Source organism: Podarcis bocagei (assembly GCF_964188305.1).
Source record: "Podarcis bocagei genome assembly, chromosome: 12".
Classification (NCBI taxonomy): Eukaryota; Metazoa; Chordata; class Lepidosauria; order Squamata; family Lacertidae; genus Podarcis; species Podarcis bocagei.
Genome location: NC_138137.1, coordinates 59181051 through 59203881, shown reverse-complemented (window position 1 = coordinate 59203881; position 22831 = coordinate 59181051). Strand labels below are relative to the sequence as shown.

General features: G+C 47.7%; 1 protein-coding gene across 2 annotated transcripts in view; it reads right to left on the bottom strand.

The window, feature by feature from the left end:
* Window positions 1-22831, bottom strand: part of MYO1G (myosin IG) — a 104838-nt gene that overhangs the window by 27616 nt on the left and 54391 nt on the right. For both annotated transcript variants that reach the window (XM_081163517.1, XM_081163518.1), the window contains exons 17-20: window positions 21479-21702; window positions 18860-19004; window positions 1500-1604; window positions 296-409 (exon numbers count right to left, since the gene is read on the bottom strand). In XM_081163517.1, coding sequence (XP_081019643.1) covers window positions 296-409; window positions 1500-1604; window positions 18860-19004; window positions 21479-21702 — 588 coding nt within the window. The remainder of the gene's footprint in view (window positions 1-295; window positions 410-1499; window positions 1605-18859; window positions 19005-21478; window positions 21703-22831) is intronic.

Here is a 22831-nt window from a genome sequence, read left to right as displayed (position 1 = left end):
TGCGTGCCCAGATTCTGAAGCTCTGGGTCACAGATTCATGCTGCACCAAGGACTGGAGTTCAACTGGCATGTTGGCCAGTGGGCTGGAGCCAGCTGGGGGCTTGCCAATTGCCCCCGATTCCTTAGCAGCATCCCAACAGATTGGACCATCTTATAAAAATCCACCGCTATAGTTGTGCCGATGGCATGTTGCAGAAGATGTTTGCAGAAACAGTGGCAGCCTTGTGAAACGTTACCACCTTAACTACCACGAAAGCAGCTCACCACACCACCTCCCCGAACCCATTGCTCTTACCATGCTCAGAGGAATCGATTTCATCACTTTGTACTGTTTCCTTGGTTCCAACTTGTATAGGTGCTGGTCTGTGATGAGAATGGCTCTGTCTGTGCTCTTGTTACAGCGGTTGATCTGCAAGGAGAGAACATCATCAGTAATGATACACTGGGCAAGAGTACCCACATGACCCAGAAGCTGTACTCCCGCTCCCTCGGCCAATAAAGCCAGATGAGCACCGCAGTGGCATAGCGTGGGTTGTCAGCACCCGGGGCAAGGCAAGTAATTTGCGCCCCCTAACCCGTGGATTTGCGCCCCCTAACCCATGGATTTGCGCCCTCTAACCCTAACCCCCAGATGTTGCGCCCGGTGCGGCCGGCCCCCCTGCACCCCCCACGCTACGCCACTGGAGCACCGCAACTCCAGAGTCATCTGCGACTGGACCTAATGGTCAGGGGTCCCTTTACCTTTACCTTTAGCACCTTAAAAAGGGACCCCTGACCGTTAGGTCCAGTCGCGGACAACTCTGGGGTTGCGGCGCTCATCTCGCTTTACTGGCCGAGGGAGCCCACGTTTGTCCACAGACAGCTTTTCTGGGTCATGTGGCCAACATAACTAAGCCGCTTCTGGCGAAACCAGAGCAGCGCACGGAAATGCTGTTTACCTTCCCGCCGGAGCGTTACTTATTTATCTACTTGCACTTTGACGTGCTTTCGAACTGCTAGGTTGGCAGAGCTGGGACCGAGCTACGGGAGTTCACGCCGTTGCGGGGATTCGGACCGCCGACCTTCTGATCGGCAAGTCCTAGGCTCTGTGGTTTAACCCACAGTGCCACCCGTGTCCCTTAGAGACTGCGTTTAAAACCAAAATTGCATTTGGATAGAAACTGTTTCTCAGGCGGCTGGTCCTAGTCTTTATAACCCTGTACCTTCTTCCAGAAGGCAGAAGCTGAAAGAGATCATTTCCGGGGTGTGCACTATCCTGCGCTATCTCTGCAGTTTTCTTATGGCACCTGGATCACTGACCCACCAGAAAGGCAGGAGGGGAAAACAGAGCTGGTGGTTTTGCCAAGTCCCCAAGACACCTGAATTAGCAGTACGAAACGCCCTGAGATTTGAAAGGAAATTGCTCTCGACCCAATTTAGCTCAGCGGTGCATTTGACGCTCTGCGTTGAGTCAGGAGGGAGCGACAGAGGAGCAGCCTCTGCTTCTGCCAGCTGCTCACCTTGCGGACGTGGCACGAGAACAGCACGGAACGGAAGTGCACCTTCTCCTTCAGGGCTGACACCCGTTTGGCAAACTGGCCGGCCATTGTAGGGTTTTCCACCACCTGGAAGAGTTAAAAGAGAGATCGTGAGCTGGGTGGCCTGAGTAGGGCAGAGAAGGGCACAAATTATTGTGTGTCCCCCTTTATTACTGGCAATTGTTATTTTCCCATTTGGAGGGTGTCACGGCTAAAATGGCCGCTGTTTCTTTAATGCGAATAAAGCTGGGTCAGCATGACTTAGCGGCCTGCAGCAGGTTGTATATATAACTGAGAAATGTTAGTTTGTGCTGTGGCTGGTGTTTGGGTTGGTTGGTTAGTGCTGGTGTGTATAGTTATTCAGTCGTGTTTTGCACAAGGACTTTTAAGAATAAAACTCTGCAAGGATATTCTCTTGGACTCTTTTTGTGCCGACAAGGGTCCGAGGACCAGGCTGAAGAGACAAATGGAGGTCAGAACCTTTTCCTCCTTTTTTTGCTTTTTACAAACACTGACAGAGGGCAGGGAAATAATAATTATGAAACAAGAATATTGAGGGGTCCCTTCAAGGGGTTCGGCTTCTTTTGGAAGACTGGACCTTCGGAGAGAGCGTGCCTTTTAAGGCTCAAACCTGTCAGGAAATGAACAGAGACCAGAGCAGGATATACAAAAGCAAAGCAGCTATAAGCCTGATCTTTATTAACAGTTGCAACAGGGTGCCCACTGCTACACTGTTATAAGAATTTTAAGGTTATATATATATATATATATATATATATATATATATATATATATATGTATATAATTTTCATAAATGTCTGGAGTAGCACAGGAAGACGTTCCTGAAACCATTTTGACTCCCTGAAATCATTTAAAGGGGGGAAAACCTGGATGTACATTTCCAAAATATAAGATAAAAAACAAATAAAACCAAACCTACATACAGCAACAGCATTTTGTGTTGTGTAGGCTCCTATGATGTAAGTCATGGGCCCCGCCTGCTAGCCTGCTCCCTAAAAAATCACTGGTTTGCTCACAAAGGTCCATATAGTTAAAGCTCTGGTTTTCCCAGTAGTGATGTATGGAAGTGAGAGCTGGACCATAAAGAAGGCTGACCGAAGAATTGATGCTTTTGAATTCTGGTGCTGGAGGAGACTCTTGAGAGTCCCATGGACTGCAAGAAGATCCAACCTCTCCATTCTTAGGGAAACCAGCCCTGAGGGCTCACTGGAAGGACAGATCCTGAAGCTGAGGCTCCAAGACTTTGGCCACCTCATGAGAAGAGAAGACTCCCTGGGAAAGACCCTGATGTTGGGAAAGATGGAGGGCGCAAGGAGAAGGGGACGACAGAGGACGAGATGGTGGGACAGGGTTCTCAAAGCTACCAGCATGAGTTTGACCAACTGCGGGAGGCAGTGGAAGACAGAAGTGCCTGGCGTGCTCTGGTCCAGGGAGTCACGAAGAGTTGGACACAACTAAACAACAACAAATGACGTTTGTGGGGGGTGGTCTTGGGTTACACCCCTTCTGTGATGTATGTATGATGTATGGAGGGGTGGTCTTGAGCTCCAGGGAAGGCGATTTAATATGTCTATATAAGGGCGGACACACCTGGGGTTCTGGGTTCCTCCTCCTTTCCTGCGGGTGAGGGGAGCACCCTGTTGCAACAGTTCAATAAAGATCAGGCTTACGAGCTGCTTTGCTTCTCAATATTCTCTGGTTGGCCTCTGTCATTTTCTCCGACCGATGGAGAACCTACAAAGGACTCTATAAGGGCTCTTGTGTCCCCCATAAGGGAACAAGGGCAGATTTTTTGTTTATTACAAGGCCTTCCTTTCAACCCCGCCTTTTGGGAGAATGCTGCTTTTGACAAGGACTCTCCTCCCTGGAAGAGAGGGGAGTGGTTGTGGGCGGGAGCCCGAGCTCCGCCTCCTGGCCGGGGGCCTCAGGCCCCGCCCCTCCTCACCTGGCTGGCGCCCACGCCCACCGGAGGCAGCCAACCAGGTGTCTCTGGGGGGCGTGTTTGGCAGCTTAATGCTGCGGGGCCAGCTCCGCCTCCTCCTCAGTCGTCGTCGTCCCGCAGCGAGTCACCCACCCTCCACTCCCATTTAGCTCAGGGTCTAGGTTTTTGGCCTTGCTATGGACCTTAGGTTGGTCGCCCCGGTTGTCTGGGGGGCCTGGTAGGAATTTTTCCATTTGGCATTAGGCTTTTTGGTTTTTTCGCCTACCTCGTAGCAATCGTCACAACCTTTGTGGTATTGGTGGGTAGGTTAGGCATTGGATTCATGTGTGTCAAGGGCTAGGTGTGGCCATCGCCTATGCTATCTACCGTGGGTTATTCCGTTAAAGGAATCTGGCGGTCGTGTGTTCCGTCCGATGCCTGCTTGGCGGGAGGCCATGGCACGACCCCCGGTGACATCAGGGGGTGAGCCTATAGTTGGATGAGCATCAACAGGCTCCACCTACTGTTGAATAAACCCACCACCTATAGTCATCCAATGCCTAAGCCAATACAGTGGTACCTCGCAAGACGAACGCCTCGCAAGACGGAAAACCCGCTAGACGAAAGGGTTTTCCGTTTTGGAGGCGCTTCGCAAGACGAATTTCCCTATGGGCTTGCTTCGCAAGACGACAGCCCATAGGGAAATATCCGGGACAGCAGGGAAGCGCAGCGCGTCTTCCCCACTGTCCTCGGACCTCCTCCGAAGCCAGGCGGTGGGGCGGGAACACCTGCCCCCGCCGCCCGGCTTCGGAACGCTGCTCCGAAGCTGGGCGGGGGGGGCGGGAACACCTTCTGAAGGCGGGCGGGGGGCGAAAGTCTTTGTCCCCCCTGCCTGCCTTCCCAGGGGCTTTTAAATCGCCCCGACAGCGGAGAAGTCCTCCGCTGTCCCGGGGCGATTTTAAAATGCCGCCCGCCAGCATTTTAAGATCGCCTGGACAGCGGAGAAGTCCTCCGCTGTCCCGGGGTTTTTTAAAATGCTGGGGGTGGGAAGAAAAGCCCTTGTCCCTCCCCCCAGCCTTCAGAAGAGGTCCGGGGACAGACTGTCCCCAGACCTGGTCTGAAGGCGGTTTCCCTAGGAACGCATTAATTGATTTTCAATGCATTCCTATGGGAAACCGTGCTTCGCAAGACGAAAAACTCGCAAGACGAAGAGACTTGCGGAACGATTTAATTTCGTCTTGCGAGGCACCACTGTACCTTTTCACTGCTGTAATCAATAAAGTTGTGGCCTTTTCTTGCCCATTAACCTTATATCACGTGTCCTTGTGTGTTTATTTCACATGGCGGGGGTCGGGCCCTCGATCCACAACGGCATCCGAGGATGGCAACATCTCCCCCCCCCCCGCCGCCTTATCTCTTGATGCTGAACCAAGGTAACAATTCTCCCTCTGTAAGAAACTGGGCGTTCGGCTGCGTGTGCATGCGCAGAGGCTAATCTATTAACGCAGTACAATTCCACAGCTCGCGAGTGCCGGAAACGTCTGCAGGGGCAGCCAGCCACCCACACAGCCTCTTGCTCCCGACTTAGAGGGTTTTGGGGGAGACGTCGCCATGGAGACGGTGCGTGAGAAAAGTTCCTCCTCGTACGGAGCTTTCTGCTCTCAGCATCTTCAAGCTCCCTGAACAGATGTACCTGTCTTCTTTATCAGGGTGGTTTTCCACAGCCTCCCCAAACCACCCCACCCAGAGCGCACGAGGCAGCAGGACTCAGCGGTGGGTGAAAACTCATCTGCCCAGACTGGTGTGTGGGCTTGGGCTGACTCAGCAGGCCTGGGATGACTCAGGAATCCCGTTTCAAGGAATAAACAAAGGCAGGTGACAGCGAGGCGGCGAGTGGGGAACACGTGGGCAGCTAGAGTCCTCCACGCCAGCCAGCTTTAGGCTTGGGGATACAGCTGCCTCTCGCAAAAAGAGAGTCCTTCTGCCGGCTGAAGATTTGGCTGGCAATTCCTCATCAGTTCCTGCCTTTCAATTTTCCTCCTCTCTAAGGACAGACGGATCGATCCATGTTAGGCGAACACGTCTTCATTCGCTCCTAAGTCCAGGCAGCTTCCATAGTATTCCGAGAGAGGGTTTTCAATTTTTATTTTAAAGAACCGTACGAAAATTTGCATTCTATCACCCCAAAAAGTATTACAGTGGTACCTCTGCTTACATGCGCTTCAGGTTACATACTCCGCTAACCCAGAAATAGTACCTCAGGTTAAGAACTTTGCTTCAGGATGAGAACAGAAATCGTGCTCCGGCGGTGCGGCGGCAGCGGGAGGCCCCTTTAGCTAAAGTGGTGCTTCAGGTTAAGAACAGTTTCAGGTTAAGTACGGACCTCTGGAACGAATTATGTACTTAACCTGAGGTACCACTGTACAGTGGTACAGTACAGTCTAAGTGGTACAGTGGTACCTTGGTTCTCAAATGTCTCCATTGACGAATAATAATAATATATTTATTATTTATTCCCCAGGCACTCTGGGCACCTTCCAACCGAATATTAAAAATAATACAGCCTCAGACATTAAAAACTTCCCTAAACAGGGCCGCCTTCAGAAGGACTCTGCCTTGCCCCGAGAGCAGCACAGCTTCGACTGCGACCACACAGACACACACACACAGCACCCAAGCGAGGGTGGGACATGGACGGGCAGGGAGAGCGGGGTCTGGCCAACGGCGCATGCGCCCGGCCACAGAAGTGGGAAGGGGATGCGTCGGTGTCGCGATGCAACTCAACCCCGCTCGGATCCACTACACAGGCAGCGTCCAGTTCAGCCGGCATTTTGTCCGTCCCCCCCCCCCATAATGGCACCCAGGGCAGACCCCACCCCTCTTCCTACGCCCCTGCTACTGACTGGGCTGTGGGTGGAATTTCAATTGCACAACAGCAGAATTCAGGTTGCAGAATGAGTGGTCAAGAAGCCCACTACAAATTTGCAATAAATAAATAAATAAATAAATAAAATTATATCCCGCCCTCCCCACTGAAGCCGGGTCAATTCATTCTAAAATCAATTCAGAGTCAAATTAATGGCAACCATTGGGTTAGAGTTCTATGAGGATTACCAAAGGAGGGGGTCAGACTGTGCCTTGGCCAAAGGCCAGGCAGAACAGCTCTGTCTTGCGGAAAGACGTCAAGTCCCGCAGGGCCCTGGTCTCTTGGGACAGAGCGTTCCACCAGATTGGGGCCACGGCCGAAAAAGCCCTGACTCTGGTTGAGGCCAGCCTAACCTCCCTGTGGCCCGGGACCTCCAAGATGTTTTTGTGTGAAGACCATAAGGTCCTCTGTGGGACATACCAGGAGAGGCGGTCCCGTAGGTACAAGGGTCCTAGGCGGTATAGGGCTTTAAAGGTTAAAACCAGCACCTTAAACCTGATCCTGTACTCCACCGGGAGCCAGTGCAGCTGGTAGAGCACCGGGTGAATGTGATCCCGCGGCGAAGACCCTGTAAGGAGTCTCACCGCGGCATTCTGCACCCGCTGGAGTTTCTGGGTCAGTCTCTAGGGCAGCCCCATGTACAGTGAGTTACAATAATCCAGTCTGGAGGTGACCGTCGCGTGGATCACTCTGGCTACGTCAGGGCAAGAGAGGTAAGGAGCCAACTGCTTAGCTTGGCGGAGATGAAAAAATGCCGCCTTTGTTATAGCTGCAATCTGTGCCTCCATGGAAAGGGAGGTGTCGAAGATTACACCCAAACTCTTAACGGACGGTGCTGGCACTAATTGCGCCCCTGCAGGAGATGGGAGTTGCGGAGGAAAGCAACACACAAACTGGAAAGTGCGGGTTTAATGATTGCTGGGGGCAACGTCAATCTTCCCACAGACCAATAGGGACGAATGCTCCATAAACAGGTCATAGTAAAGGTAAAGGTAAAGGTAAAGGGACCCCTGACCATTAGGTCCAGTCGTGGCCGACTCTGGGGTTGCGGTGCTCATCACGCTTTATTGGCCGAGGGAGCCAGCGTACAGCTTCCACGTCATGTGGCCAGCATGACTAAGCCACTTCTGGCGAACCAGAGCAGCGCACGGAAACGCCGTTTACCTTCCCGCCAGAGTGGTACCTCTTTATCTACTTGCACTAGTGTGCTTTCGAACTGCTACGTTGGCAGGAGCAGGGACCGAGCAACAGGAGCTCACCCCGTCACAGGGATTTGAACCACCGACCTTCTGATTGGCAAGTCCTAGTCTCTGTGGTTTAACCCACAGCACCACCTACGTCCCTAAACAGGTCATAGAATTAAAAAATTGTAGTTTGAAGCAAGCACACACACACACTAGGGTCACCTGGCCGTTTCCCCTGCAATGCAGGAATCCCAGCTGGATGGTGTTATCTAACTTCCCCCGCAAACAAATCAGATCAAATCCCTGAAAAAAAATGTGCAAACAGGTCAGGATGAAACCCTAGCGAAAGGGAAGTGACCCAGGATAGCCATTACCTGAGCTTCATGCACAAAAATGGCTATTTGGGTTGGGAGTCCTCACTTGATATAGTTAACGGCCGTCCACCTCTCTGGTCTGAATGAATCCACGCTAGCATTTTGAGAAAATAATAGCTGTGGATTCTACTCTTCCCCCCGCACAAGCTAAAGAAGCTCCGATAACAGTTTTAGATTCTCAGCAAACAAACCTGCCAACCTTCCCTCCTTCTCCTCCATCAGGATTTGGAGGAAGGCGGATGAAAGACACGCCGGGAAGTTGTGAAATGATGCTCTATGTCTCCTTTAGGGTTCCAGCAATTTAGGCAGGCGGCTGCTGGGTTTTTTTATAGCCTGCTATGGATTGCTTTGATAAATGTTTCATGGCAAAGTCTTTCACAGCTCTCTCTGTTCTGTTGTTTACTGCCTTGCGCCGTCCGCGGGATATAAATAAACAATTTCCCTGTATTCACCCTCTTTGCACATTTGAGGTGTCTCGGTTGTTGTTGTTTTTACAGATTCCCTCGTGTCACCTTTACTCCCTTCGCCTTGATCTTTTCAAAACTTAAAAAGCCCATCAGTTAGAGCGGTGGCTCTCAAAGTGGTCAGCGGGAATACTTTGGCCGGGGGTGGAGAGCCACTAAAAGGCAAGAGGGCATCAGGGGGTATATAAAAAGGTAAAGGGACCCCTGACCATTAGGTCCAGTTGCGGACGACTCTGGGGTTGCGGCGCTCATCTCGCTTTATTGGCTAAGGGAGCCAGTGTACAGCTTCCGGGTCATGTGGCCAGCAGGACTGAGCCGCTTCTGATGAACCAGAGCAGCGCACGGAAACGCCGTTTACCTTCCCGCCAGAGCGGTACCTATTTATCTACTTGCACTTTTTGGTGTGCTTTCGAAATGCTAGGTTGGCAGGAGCAGGGACCGAGCAACGGGAGCTCACCCCGTTGCGGGGATTCGAACCACTGACCTCCTGATCGGCAAGCCCTAGGCTCTGTGGTTTAGCCCACAGTGCCACCCGTGTCCGAGGGGGGTATATAGGTAAAGGTAAAGGGACCCCTGACCATAAGGTCCAGTCGTGACCGACTCTGGGGTTGCGGCGCTCATCTCACTTTACTGGCCGAGGGAGCCGGCGTACAGCTTCCGGGTCATGTGGCCAGCAGGACTAAGCCGCTTCTGGCGAACCAGAGCAGCGCACAGAAACGCCGTTTACCTTCCCGCCAGAGCGGTACCTATTTATCTACTTGCACTTTGACGTGCTTTCAAACTGCTAGGTTGGCAGGAGCAGGGACCGAGCAACGGGAGCTCATCCTGTCACAGGATTTGAACCGCCGACCTTCTGATCGGCAAGCTCTAGGCTCTGTGGTTTAGCCCACAGTGCCACCCGTGTCCAAGGGGGGTATATAGGTAAAGGTAAAGGGACCCCTGACCATAAGGTCCAGTCGTGACCGACTCTGGGGTTGCGGCGCTCATCTTGCTTTATTGGCCGAGGGAGCCGGTGTACAGCTTCCGGGTCATGTGGCCAGCACGACTAAGCCGCTTCTGGCGAACCAGAGCAGCGCATGGAAATGCCGTTTACCTTCCCGTCAGAGCGGTACCTATTTATCTACTTGCACTTTGACGTGCTTTCGAACTGTTATGTTGGCAGGAGCAGGGACTGAGTAACGGGACTCACCCCGTCACGGGGATTTGAACCGCCGACCTTCTGATCGGCAAGTCCTAGGCTCTGTGGTTTAACCCACAGCGCCACCAGCATCCGAGGGGAGTATATACTGGAGGTATAACTGACCCTCAGCCTTTGAAAAGTCTGGAATGCCTGTATCAAGTCTTCAGTTACAGGTAGGTAGCCGTGTTGGTCTGCCATAGTCAAAATAAAAAAAATCCTTCCAGTAGCACCTTAAAGACCAACTAAGTTAGTTCTTGGTATGAGCTTTCGTGTGCATGCACACTTCTTCAGATACAGAAGTGTGCATGCACACGAAAGCTCATACCAAGAACTAACTTAGTTGGTCTTTAAGGTGCTACTGGTGCCAGCGCTTAATGGCGGTCCTATCTCCGAGCTCCGGAGAAGGACTGCTTCGCAAGTTCGGGTCTTACCCGCTACGGCGAGCGGGGGACCCCTAAAATCCCAGGCGCTGAAGCCTGAGAACAAGGAGACTCGGTGGGCACCTTCGCGCCCCCCCGGTACCGTGAAAGAGCCTTTTTAAAGGCTACGGATCGACATCGGGAGAGAGCGCGGTGCTGAGAGTCGCTACCCAGCCTGCGAAGTGAAGCCGCGTCGCCATAAGCGGAGAGCGCCGATTCCTTCCTGAAAAGAAAATTTGGACTGAATTCCCGTGAGTAAGAGCTGGAAAATAATCGGGACCCTTTAAAATTTTAGAAATTGGGCTAAAAACGGGGAGATTTAAGCAAAGGAAGTCTGCCTCCCCCCGACTGCATGAAAGTGAAAGCAACGGAACTCTAAACTTGCATCCGTTTAAACCTGCTCTTTGATCATATAAACCGGACATTTAGACCTTTGATCTCCCCTCTAGCAAGCAGGGCAGAGGGGAGGTGAATCTGACCAACAACTGCATGATCTATTTGGAGGAAAAAAACCTCTGCTATCTCACCTATTTGAAAGCATGAAACGGTCTGCCTTTTTAGTACACTGAACTGACTTTTTCCTGTGAAGTGATACTTTGATACAAAGTTTCCACAGTGCCTGATCACTGTATATCACAAGAAGAAACAATATAAACTGGGCAACTGTGGCAATTTGAAGTTATAAGTCTTTAGCAACATTGACTTTGACTGTGTTAATCTCCTTCTTTTTTACATCTTGGACTGTCTCCTTTGTTTTTGTATTTGGAAATCCCGTTCTATGGCCATTTTGATTTGCTCCCTCTAGAGGATAAAGTAAAACTTGGTACGGCCTAAGACAGTGGAATTTTCCAAGGGAGAATAATCCCGTGGGAATTGACCTTGACATGAGTGGCCCACAAGAAGAGATAGTTACAAGAGCCAAGATCAAGCAACAACAACAACAACAACAGCTGCAGCTGCAACAGGCAAAGAAAAGAGGCTCAATTTCAGGCGCAACAGCCGGATCAGCAGGAACAACAGGACAAGACAAAGGAGCAGCCGTCTCTATGGAAGCTGTGACAGAGGCCTTGCTCAAGATAAACCAAACTCTGGAGTCTTTGACAAAACAGACTTCAGAGAACACACAAAAATTAACAGAAATATCAGCAAGATTAAACCAGAATACAGAATCTATAAACAAATTGGTGGAGGAAAACGCCACCACGTGCCAAATTGCCGAAGAGGCAAAAGCCACTGCCGGAGAGACACAGGAGAAATTAGAGCCACTTGCCAAGAAGGTCTATGAGCATGATGCAACTTTGGCCTTGTGGGAGTTACAGAGGAAAGAGAGAAATTTAAAATTAAGACTGATTCCGGAGAATGAAAGAGACAACCTTGTGGAATATTTGACACGGGAGTTTGCGGATTGCTGGGACCTTGAGGAAGACGAATTTAAAATTACGACTGCCTTTAGACTGGGTAAAAAGCAAGATAGAAAGACACCGAGAGACTGCTTGATTACACTCAGATCCAAGGAGGAAAGAGATAAAATATTAAGACTACACTTTGAAAAGGCCTTGCAAATTGGAAATTCAGCTGTACAGATCTTTAAAGACATCCCAAAATATATTTTGGATTTAAGAAACTTCTACAAGGACTTGGTTCTTTTGCTAAAGAAAAATTCTATCCGTTTCAGGTGGGAGTTCCCACAAGGACTGTCATTCGACTACAAGGCAAAGAAAGTGAAAATAAAGACAATTCAAGATAAAGACAAATTTTTGGCAAGATACCAGGAGGACCTACAGAAGGGGACTGTGGACGTACTTGCAGAACAGAGGAGAGCACTGGATATCCTGAATCTCTCGTTTGGACAAAAACCACCACCATCAGAAGAAGAGCAACAACTTGGAGCTGTTGGAGGAGCCTTAAGAAAATAACAAGATGGCTTTGCAATTCCTTAGTTGGAATTGCAATGGACTGAATGGGCCTTTGAAGAGAAGACAAGTATTTCATATTTTGAATAGAGAACAACTGGACTTGATATGTTTACAAGAAACTCACATAACCAGAGCCCACAGGAGATTACTCACAAATAAAAGGCTAGGACAAGAATTTATTTCATCAGACAAAGTTAAGAAGAGAGGAGTGGTAATATATGTGAAGGAGAAATGGGCTCCAAAAATGATATTCAAAGATGAACAAGGGAGATATCTGGCTGTGGAGATACAAGTACAAGGAGAAAAATTTCTAGTTGTTGGAATTTATGCACCAAATGAAGGCAAATCTGACTTCTTTAAGAGACTTCATGAAACTTTGACGGACTATCTGGATTACAATATGATAATCATGGGAGACATGAATGGTGTGGTCTCCACTAATATGGACAAGGCACAAAGACTAACAGTCACTAAAGAAGGGAGACTCCCTAAGACTTTTTTCGAAATGACAGAAAACATGGACTTGATAGACATTTGGAGAACAAGGAACCCTCTGGAGAGAGAGGGAACCTTTTTCTCCCAAGCAATGATGACCTGGACCAGAATTGACCAAATCTGGGTTACTAGTGGACTGGCTCCAAAGATTAAGAAAGTGGAAATCTGCCCAAAAACTTGCTCCGACCATAACGCCGTGAAGATGGAGATGAAACTCACAATAACTGGTCAATTTAGATGGAGAATGAATGACACCCTCTTTCGAGATAAGGAGATTCTCACGAAGGCCCAAAAGACCCTAAAAGACTATTTTGAAATAAATTTGAGGACCGACGTGGAGAAAAGAGTGATCTGGGACGCAAGTAAAGCGGTCATGAGAGGATTTTTGATTCAACAAAATTCAATAAAGAGGAAAAAACAAACTGAGAAAAAAGAGAAGATTTTGGAAATGATAAAGGAAGGAGAGAGGAAATTAAGAACAAAACCAAAGTCTCAGGATATTTTAAGAGAGATCAAGTTATATCAAACACAATATATGGAATTGATGAACCAAGAGATTGAATGGAAGATAAAGCAAATGAAGCAAAAGACTTTTGAATCAGCAAATAAATGTGGTAAACTTTTGGCATGGCAACTGAAGAAAAGGCAGAAACTAAATACAGTTACAAGCCTAGAGGTGGATGGAAAGAACATATCTAAACCCAATGAAATTAGAAATTGCTTTTTAAGTTATTTTAAAAAACTTTACACTCAAGGCCCGCAAAATGAAGAAGATATAGATAAATTCCTTGGAAGATATGGACTACGAAACATCTCTCATCAAAGTAAGATGGATTTGAACCAGAGAATCTCAGAACAAGAGATAGAGGCTGCCATTCAGAGTATGCAACTGGGCAAATCTCCGGGACCAGATGGACTGACTTCTAGATACTACAAATCGCTGAAGGAATGGTTGATTTAACCACTAAGAGAAGTTTGTAATGAGATCCTTGAGGGAAAAAGGGCACCTGAATCGTGGAAAGAGGCATATATTTCACTCATACCAAAGTCAGAGACTGAAAAGACCCAACTTAAGAACTACCGCCCAATATCACTGCTTAATGTGGATTACAAAATTTTTGCAGACATTTTGGCAAAAAGATTTAAAAGAGTCTTGATGGAGAAGATTCATAGAGACCAAGCAGGCTTTCTCCCTAAGAGACACCTAGCAGATAATGTAAGGAATGTAATAGACATTTTGGAAAAGCTAGAGGTGAATATAAACACTAAAGCAGTATTGATCTTTGTGGATGCGGAGAAAGCCTTTGATAATATTTCTTGGAGTTTTATGAGGAAGAATCTTCATGGGATGGGGGTAGGCCAGGGTTTTGAGAATGGTATGGCTGCAATATATTCTGAACAAAAAGCTAAACTGATTGTAAATAATGTCGTGACTGAGGAACTTAAGATAGAAAAAGGAACACGACAGGGGTGCCCAATTTCCCCATTACTTTTTATTTCAGTTCTGGAGGTGTTGCTGAATATGATAAGAAATGACCAGCAGGTCAAAGGTGTGCAGGTCGGAGCTAAACAGTATAAGTTAAGAGCGTATGCAGATGACCTAGTATTGACTTTGCAAGAGCCAAACACTAGTACGAAAAAGGTTCTAGAAATAATACAACAATTTGGCCAGGTAGCTGGATTTAAGTTGAATAAGCAAAAAACTAAAGTTTTAGGGAAAAATCTAACAGATATGGAAAAGGAGAAATTTCAAGAGGAAACAGGTTTGACTGTGGTCAAGAAGGTGAAATACCTAGGGGTTTATTTAACATCTAAGAATGTGAATTTGTACAAGGACAACTATGAAAAATGTTGGTCAGAAATTAAAAAAGATCTAGAAATATGGTCAAATTTGAAACTGTCAATGTTAGGCCGAATTGCAGTAATTAAAATGAATGTATTGCCTAGAATGTTGTTTTTGTTTCAGACCTTGCAGATTCTTGACAAGATGGAATGTTTTAAGAGGTGGCACAAAGACATCTCGAAATTTGTCTGGCAGGGCAAAAAGCCCCGAATTAAATTTAAAATATTGACTGACGCTAAAGAAAGAGGGGGTTTTGCCCTGCCGGACCTAAAATTGTATTATGAGGCAGCAGCTTTTTGCTGGCTGAAAGAATGGATGCTCCTCGAGAACACGGACATCTTGGATCTGGAAGGTTTCAATAATGCTTTCGGTTGGCATGCATATCTTTGGTATGATAAAGTTAACAGTGCCTTTAAAAATCACATTGTTAGAAAAGCATTATTTAATGTTTGGATAAGATATAAAGATCTATTGGAAAATAAAACCCCTAGATGGGTGTCACCAGTGGAGGCTAAAGCAGTGAAGAAACTCAATATGGAGGTCGGATGGCCGAAGTATTGGGAAATCTTAGAACAGGATGGAGATAAATTCAAACTACAAAGTCAGGAGAAATTGAAGCATAAAGTAGAAAATTGGTTCCAATATCGCCAAATAATGGAATTTTTTAAACAGGATAGGAAAATCGGTTTCCAGGTGGAAAAATCAAAACTAGAGACCGAATTGTTAGAACCCAATACTAAGAATCTATCTAGAATGTACAACTTGTTGTTGAAATGGAACACACAGGATGAAACAGTTAAATCGGCTATGATTAAGTGGGCTCAGGATGTTGGACATAACATTATGTCAGCTGACTGGGAATGGTTATGGAACACCGGTATTAAATTTACGGCATGTAATGCCTTAAAGGAAAACATTATGAAAATGGTTTACAGGTGGTACATGACCCCAGTCAAACTGGCAAAAATCTATCATTTGCCCGACAATAAATGTTGGAAGTGTAAAGAGACTGAAGGTACTTTCTATCACCTTTGGTGGACATGCCCGAAGATAAAGGCCTTCTGGGAAATGATCTACAATGAAATGAAAAAGGTACTTAAATGTACCTTTTCTAAAAAACCAGAGGCCTTCCTCTTGGGCATTGTCGGCCAATTGGTGACAAAGAAAGATAGAACTTTCTTCATGTATGCCACAACAGCAGCAAGAATACTTATCGCAAAGTATTGGAAGACACAAGATTTACCCACTTTGGAAGAATGGCAGATGAAAGTGATGGACTATATGACACTGGCCGAGATGACAGGCAGAATCCGTGATCAACGAAAAGAGACGGCGGAAGAAGAATGGAGAAAATTTAAAAGTTATCTTAAGGACTACTATAAACTTAATGAATGCTAAAATGTTGTGGTTTCCAGAAGCAAAAGGGTACAGGGATACAAGGCTAGACTATAAAAGAGGACTAAGATGACAGAGATTAGAAAGTAACAACTGGGAGTTGCTAGTTGAATTATGGACACTGGGATGCAGAGAGGGGGGGTATGGGGAAGTTCAAGAAAAGAGGTTTATGAAAATATGTTTGAAACTATTCATGTATGTCTGTCACTTTTTGTGTTTGTTTGTTTTTCTTAAAAATGTTGTAAAACCAATAAAAATTTTATAAAAAAAAACAAACTGCTAGGTTGGCAGGAGCAGGGACCGAGCAACGGGAGCTCATCCTGTCACAGGATTTGAACCGCCGACCTTCTGATCGGCAAGCTCTAGGCTCTGTGGTTTAGCCCACAGTGCCACCCGTGTCCAAGGGGGGTATATAGGTAAAGGTAAAGGGACCCCTGACCATAAGGTCCAGTCGTGACCGACTCTGGGGTTGCGGCGCTCATCTTGCTTTATTGGCCGAGGGAGCCGGTGTACAGCTTCCGGGTCATGTGGCCAGCACGACTAAGCCGCTTCTGGCGAACCAGAGCAGCGCATGGAAATGCCGTTTACCTTCCCGTCAGAGCGGTACCTATTTATCTACTTGCACTTTGACGTGCTTTCGAACTGTTATGTTGGCAGGAGCAGGGACCGAGTAACGGGACTCACCCCGTCACGGGGATTTGAACCGCCGACCTTCTGATCGGCAAGTCCTAGGCTCTGTGGTTTAACCCACAGCGCCACCAGCATCCGAGGGGAGTATATACTGGAGGTATAACTGACCCTCAGCCTTTGAAAAGTCTGGAATGCCTGTATCAAGTCTTCAGTTACAGGTAGGTAGCCGTGTTGGTCTGCCATAGTCAAAATAAAAAAATTCCTTCCAGTAGCACCTTAAAGACCAACTAAGTTAGTTCTTGGTATGAGCTTTCGTGTGCATGCACACTTCTTCAGATACAGAAGTGTGCATGCACACGAAAGCTCATACCAAGAACTAACTTAGTTGGTCTTTAAGGTGCTACTGGAAGGAATTTTTTTGTATCAAGTCTGTCAGTTTTGTTGAATGAATGAAACTGAAGAGTTCTAATTGGGTTTTGAATAAACATGCAATTAATTGCTCCTGTTTTGAATTTTCCTTTGTCATTACCTTCCTTAGCGGGTCACACAAACCCCTAATTCAGAGAGGAATCATCCCATAGGGACCAAAAGCCTCATCTGGTCCAACTCCACGCAACGCTGGAACTTCAACCAATGTGGACTCGAACTCGTGGCCCTCAGATAAAAAGTCTCATATGCTCTACCAACTGAGCTACCTCAATAACGCCTTTTATATGGTAGGGTAAGGGGCATCGGGAAAAGAGTTTATGGATCCGGAAAACTTGGGAACCACAAATCTAGAGCTTCCCTCCCTCAGCTGATTCTTGCTAGCTTTCCCTGTTCCAATCACGATGCTCTTGCACCAAATACTAGAGAATAATAAATAATAATAATAATAATAATTTATTATTTATACGCTGCCCGTCTGGCTGCGTTTCCCCAGCCGCTCTGGGCAGCTTCCAATGGAATATTAAAATACAATAACATATTAAACATTAAAAGCTTTCCGAAACAGGGCTGCCTTCAGATGTTGTCTAAAAGTTCGGTAATTATTTTTCTCTTTGACATCTGGTGGGAGGGCGTTCCACAGGGCGGGCGCCACCACCGAGAAGGCCCTCTGCCTGGTTCCCTGTAACTTGGCTTCTTGCAGGGAGGGAACCGCCAGAAGACCCTCGGTGCTGGACCTCAGTGTCCGGGCAGAACGATGGGGGAGGAGACGCTCCTTCAGGTATACTGGACCGAGGCCGTTTAGGGCTTTCAATGTCAGCACCAACACTTTGAATTGTGCTCGGAAACATACTGGGAGCCAATGCAGATCTCTCAGGACCGGTGTTATGTGGTCTCGGCGGCCGAGAAAACAACTGGAGGTAGAGATTGCAGCCAAACAGGCCCTACACCATATTGTTAAAGCAGTATGATGCCACTTTAAACAGCCTTGGCTTCCCCCCCACCAAGACCAAAGAATGCTGGGAACTGTAGTTTGTTAAAAGGGTGCTGAGAGTTGTGAGGAGACTACAGTTCCCAGAGTCCTCTGAGAAGAGGGATTTGCTTGGGAGACCACTCTGGGAATTGTAGCTTTGTGAGTGAAACAGGGGGTCTCTCAGCAACTTTTAGGAAGAGTAAGCAGAGGTCAGGTGGCCATCTGTCGGGGGATTCTTGAGTTGCAATTCCTGCGTTGCAGGGGGCTGGAATAGATGGCCCCTGGGGGTCCCTCCCAATTCTACGATTCTGTTATTCCCCCAAGGCTAGTAAAATGCTGAATCGTAAGGTTCTTCTGAATTTGGGAGGAGGGGGCGCTGATTCAGGTGAGGCAGGGGTTGTAGAGGAGAAGGGAAGAGAGGTTTTATGACGGGGGGGGTTGCAGAGTGTGTGGGGGGGAAATGGATGAGCTGAGGAGGAGGAGGAGGAGGAGGTTGGGCTTCTTCAAAAGCTCTGCAGTTACTATGGCAACTGGAAGGCAGCATCCAAAAAGTGTAAAGGGGTGGGTGGGAAGTGGGAGCAGGCCCAGACAGAGGGGGGGGGGCATATGGGCTGCTTGGCCCGGGCCTCCGATTCCAAAGGGGGCCTCGGTCAGTATATTCACAAAATTATTTATATACTTATTTATAAGACTTCCGTTATCCGCAGGGTAAAAAAAGGGGGGGCATATTATCTACCTGGCCCGGGCCTCTGCAAGGCCCTGAGTGGGAGAGGTTTGCTTCGTTTGGCCCCCAACTCACGAGCAAGACAGCAGTCCTTCCACAACCATCGACTGATGCCTGCTTTTCCCTTCTTTCGGTTTTTATCGCCGTGAACTGCTTTGATGTGTATTTTCCAGTAAAGGGTTAACTTCGCCTCCTCAGTGTGATTTACTGCTGGCTGGCTTCCGACACCAGCTGCTGCTTGCGAGACTCAGCAGGGAGGAGGGTGGGGACAAAAGCAGGATCCTGGTCATTGGGCCCTGGCCCTGCCTGTCACTGACTCTGGCTCCGCCCACAGTTGGGCTCTCCACCTTCTCTCTCTGCCATTCCCAAGGGCCACCACCCACCAACTGCGCAGGAGGATGCAGAAATGGCAGGGCAACAGCTTCTCGCCTCCACTTCCGGAAACACTCACCGACACCAAGTAGTTCCTCCCCCAGCTCCTGGAGCAGCCCCAGTCCTTCCGCAGGCCTTGCAGGACGTCCAGGGCTGCCACTTTGGCCTTGATCTGGTCCATGTCGGAGGGAGGGATGTTCTTCACGATCTGTCTGGCTCGCCACCTGGAGAAATAATAATAATTTATTATTTATACCCCGCCCATCTGGCTGAGTTTCCCCAGCCACTCTGGGCGGCTTCCAATCAAGTGTTAAAAACAATACAGCACTAAATATTAAAAACTTCCCTAAACTGGGCTGCCTTCAGATGTCTTTTAAAAAGAAGATAGCTGCTTATTTCCTTCACATCTGAAGGGAGGGCGTTCCACAGGGCGGGCGCCACCACCGAGAAGGCCCTCTGCCTGGTTCCCTGAAACCTCAGAGATCCTGGGAGAAGCTGAGAGAGGGGTTCCGACTGAATATCAGGAAGAACTTTATTCTATGAGAGAGAGAGTGGGCGAGAGCTACACGTGTGGTTTTTAACGCTAAAAAAGAGTTAAGGTTCTGGTAACTATAAAATCCAACCCTTGCTTCCCGAACGGCTTAGTTGATGAACAAACGGGCTCCTGAATGGCGAAAACCCAGAAGTTAACCGTTCCGGTTTTGCAAACGTTTTTTGGACACCGGGCGTCTGACGCAGTTTCCACGGCTTCCGGTTGAGCGCAGGAAGCTCCTGCAGCCAATCGGAAGCCGCGCCTTGGTTTTCGAATTGTTTTGGGAGTCAAACGGGCTTCCAGAACGGATTCAGTTCGAGAACCAAGGTTCCGCTGTATAGCCACATGGCATTCTTTTTCAAAGTTAAAACTGCATTATTAAAATGTGACGCCAGAGGGTGGTCAATAGCTCCCCTCCCCCCACAAACCAGGTAGATCGTACGGCAAAGATCATACAGTAGATCGCACTGCCCCTTATATAACAAAGCAAGAGAACGATTTTTAACACCTATAACGACAAGGTCCCCTGGCCAGAACCCCTCTAACATGATTTTATATCTCCTCGCAGACACAGAGAAGTACCGTATTTTTCGCTCTATAAGACACACCAGACCACAAGACGCACCTAGTTTTTGGAGGAGGAAAATAAGAAGAAAAATATTCTGAGTCTCAGAAGGCAGAACAGCAAGAGGGATCGCTGCGCAGTGAAAGCAGCAATCCCTCTTGCTGTTCTGGCTTCTGGGATAGCTGCACAGCCTGCATTCACTCCATAAGATGCACTCACATTTCCCCTTACTTTTTAGGAGGGAAAAAGTGAGTCTTATAGAGCAAAAAATACGGTATGTGACCTGGCGTGTAGCACTCTTTGCAACTGCCGCTAGGAAAATTAGAGCAAATTATATAGCCAAGATAGCCACCAACTGTAAAGGAGATGAATTTATTTGACCCTACCTACATCAAGCTATATTCTGTCTTTATCACCAAACTCCGAATATAATTGCACATTAATTTTTTAATATATTAGTGGCCATGTGATAATTTTAGCTTATAAATTTTATTGTTTAATGTCTTAGCTTGTATATTAAGGTACTTTTATAGCTCTGTTTAGAGTAGGTAATGTCTTGATAATATAAATGTTTTAAGTTTTTTTGTATCAATCCAGTATATTTTCTTTTAATTGTTGAATGATTCTGTGTAGATTGCGGCAGCCTTTGGCTATGTGGAATAAAACTGACTGACATGCGGCAAAGGAAGCGAAAGAGAAACCAAATGTCTTGGTTTTTTTGGAACAATATTGTTTAGTATCGTTCTAACAACGTTTAAAAGGTGAGTGTAGATCCAGCCGAAGTCTGCTTGGCTGGGCTTGGCCCACGCGGCATGGGCGGCTGCTATCCAGATCTGTTTTGCTCTGAAACGAAGAGGTCAAAGTCAGCCATACCCAATCATTTCAGGGGGCCTCCTCAGAGCAAAACACAGTGTATACTGTATTTTTTGCACCATAACACTCACTTTTTTCCTCCTAGAAAGTAAGGGGAAATGTCTGTACGTGTTATGGAGCGAATGCCTACGGGTGGCGGGGGGGATCTGCTGCAGTCGTCAGCAGGGGATCCATGGTTCCCCTTCCTTCCCTCCTCCGTAGCTCGCTTTGAAACAACAAAGCGGGAGAAGAGCCACGGAGTGGGGAGGAGAGAGGGACAGAGAGCCTGGTTACAAAGCACGGATCCACATGGATCCTCAGGATTTTTGCACAGGGTCACCCCAGATTCACAATCAGATCACATAGCATGTCCATGGCTACAGCTTGCACCAAAAAAATCACACACCCACTGTTGCCTGGGGCCGCAGTGGTGCAAAAACATGGTTACAAAGCATGGATCCACATGGCTCCTCAGGATTTTTGCATTGGGCTACCCCAAACTCACCGACAGATCACATGTCTGTGGCCACAGCATGAACCACAAAAATCATACATCCACTGTTTCGTTTAGAATATATTTTTTTTCCTCCTCTAAAAACTAAGTGCGTGTTATGGTCGGGTGCGTGTTATAGAGCGAAAAATACGTTAATCCTTGCGTCTGAACTGCTGCAGATCTGAACTCAAGACCTGCCAGAGGCTCCAGCAATCGAAAAGGTATTTGGGCACAGCACGGCGCCCTCTGCTCTTACCTGCGGAAGATGAGCTTGCTGTTCTCCTGGAACTGAGCCAGCACGGCTGGCGGCTCCGGCCACTCCACGCCCTTGCCGTAGTCCGCCATGCTGCGTACTGCCTGAAACCTTTCCACCAGCTCCAGCAGGTGAGACTTCACCTTGTGGCGCTTGTAGTAAGACATGATGGTGTAGGTGGCCCGCAGGTAACGGCAGCGCTTGCGGGCCAGGGCGCCCCTCCAGGCCTGCAAGGGACGGACGAGTCAAATCAGGGCCAGCCAAGCCATGACAACCACCCCACCACCACCACCAAACTCTCCCTGCCCCCGGCCTCCTGGAAAAAAATGTAAAAAGTAAAGGACCCCTGGATGGTTAAGTCCAGTCAAAGGCGACTATGGGGTGTGGTGCTCATCTCACTCTCTTTTTTTAAACAAATATTTATTAGGATTTTACAAATTATAGCAAACATATCAATACACACAAACACAAACAAAAATAACATAAAAAAGAACAAGTATAATTTCAAATCCTTATTTTCTCAAAACTTCACCGACCTCCTCGTACCTCCCCTTTCTGCATTCCAGTTTCAAATATTCAGTTCAGCAAATCCTCACCCTTAATTTTATCTAATTGTTAACCTTTCTTTTCTTTTAACTTAATCTTTACAGCTGTAAACCACTTAATTTCTAAAGCCGCATCATTCTAACACTCATTGATTTTACAATGTTTCTTAAGATAGTTCTTAAATTTCTTCCAATCTTCTTCTGCCGTCTCTTTTCCCTGGTCTCGGATTCTGCCAGTCATTTCTGCTAGTCCCGTATAGTCTATCACCTTCAGGCGCTCATCTCACTCTCAGGCCGAGGGAGCCGGCGTTTGTCCACAGGCAGCTTTCTGGGACCTGTGGCCAGCAGGACTAAACCGTTTCTGACGCAGCAGGACACCGTGACGGAAACCAGAGCAGTGCACAGAAATGCCATTTACCTTCCTGCCGCAGTGGTACCTATTTATCTACTTGCACTGGTGTGCTTTGAACCTCTAGGTTGGCAGGAGCTGGGACAGAACAGCGGGAGTTCACCCCGTTGCGGGGATTCGAACGGGGCCTTCTCTGCAGTGGCTCCCCGTCTATGGAATGCTCTCCCCAGGGAAGTTCATCTGGCGCCTTCACTATACACCCTTAGGCGCAAGGCAAAAACGTTCCTTTTTAACCAGGCCTTTGGTTGATCTTATTGACATCCAACGCCCTTTTAGAATGTGACTTGGAGGTGCGTGAGAGTTATTGGGTTATTGCTTTTGGTTTGATTTACTAGGTTGTGATCTTGTTGTGAACTGCCCTGAGACCTCCGGGTATAAAGGTAAAGGGTAAAGGGACCATTA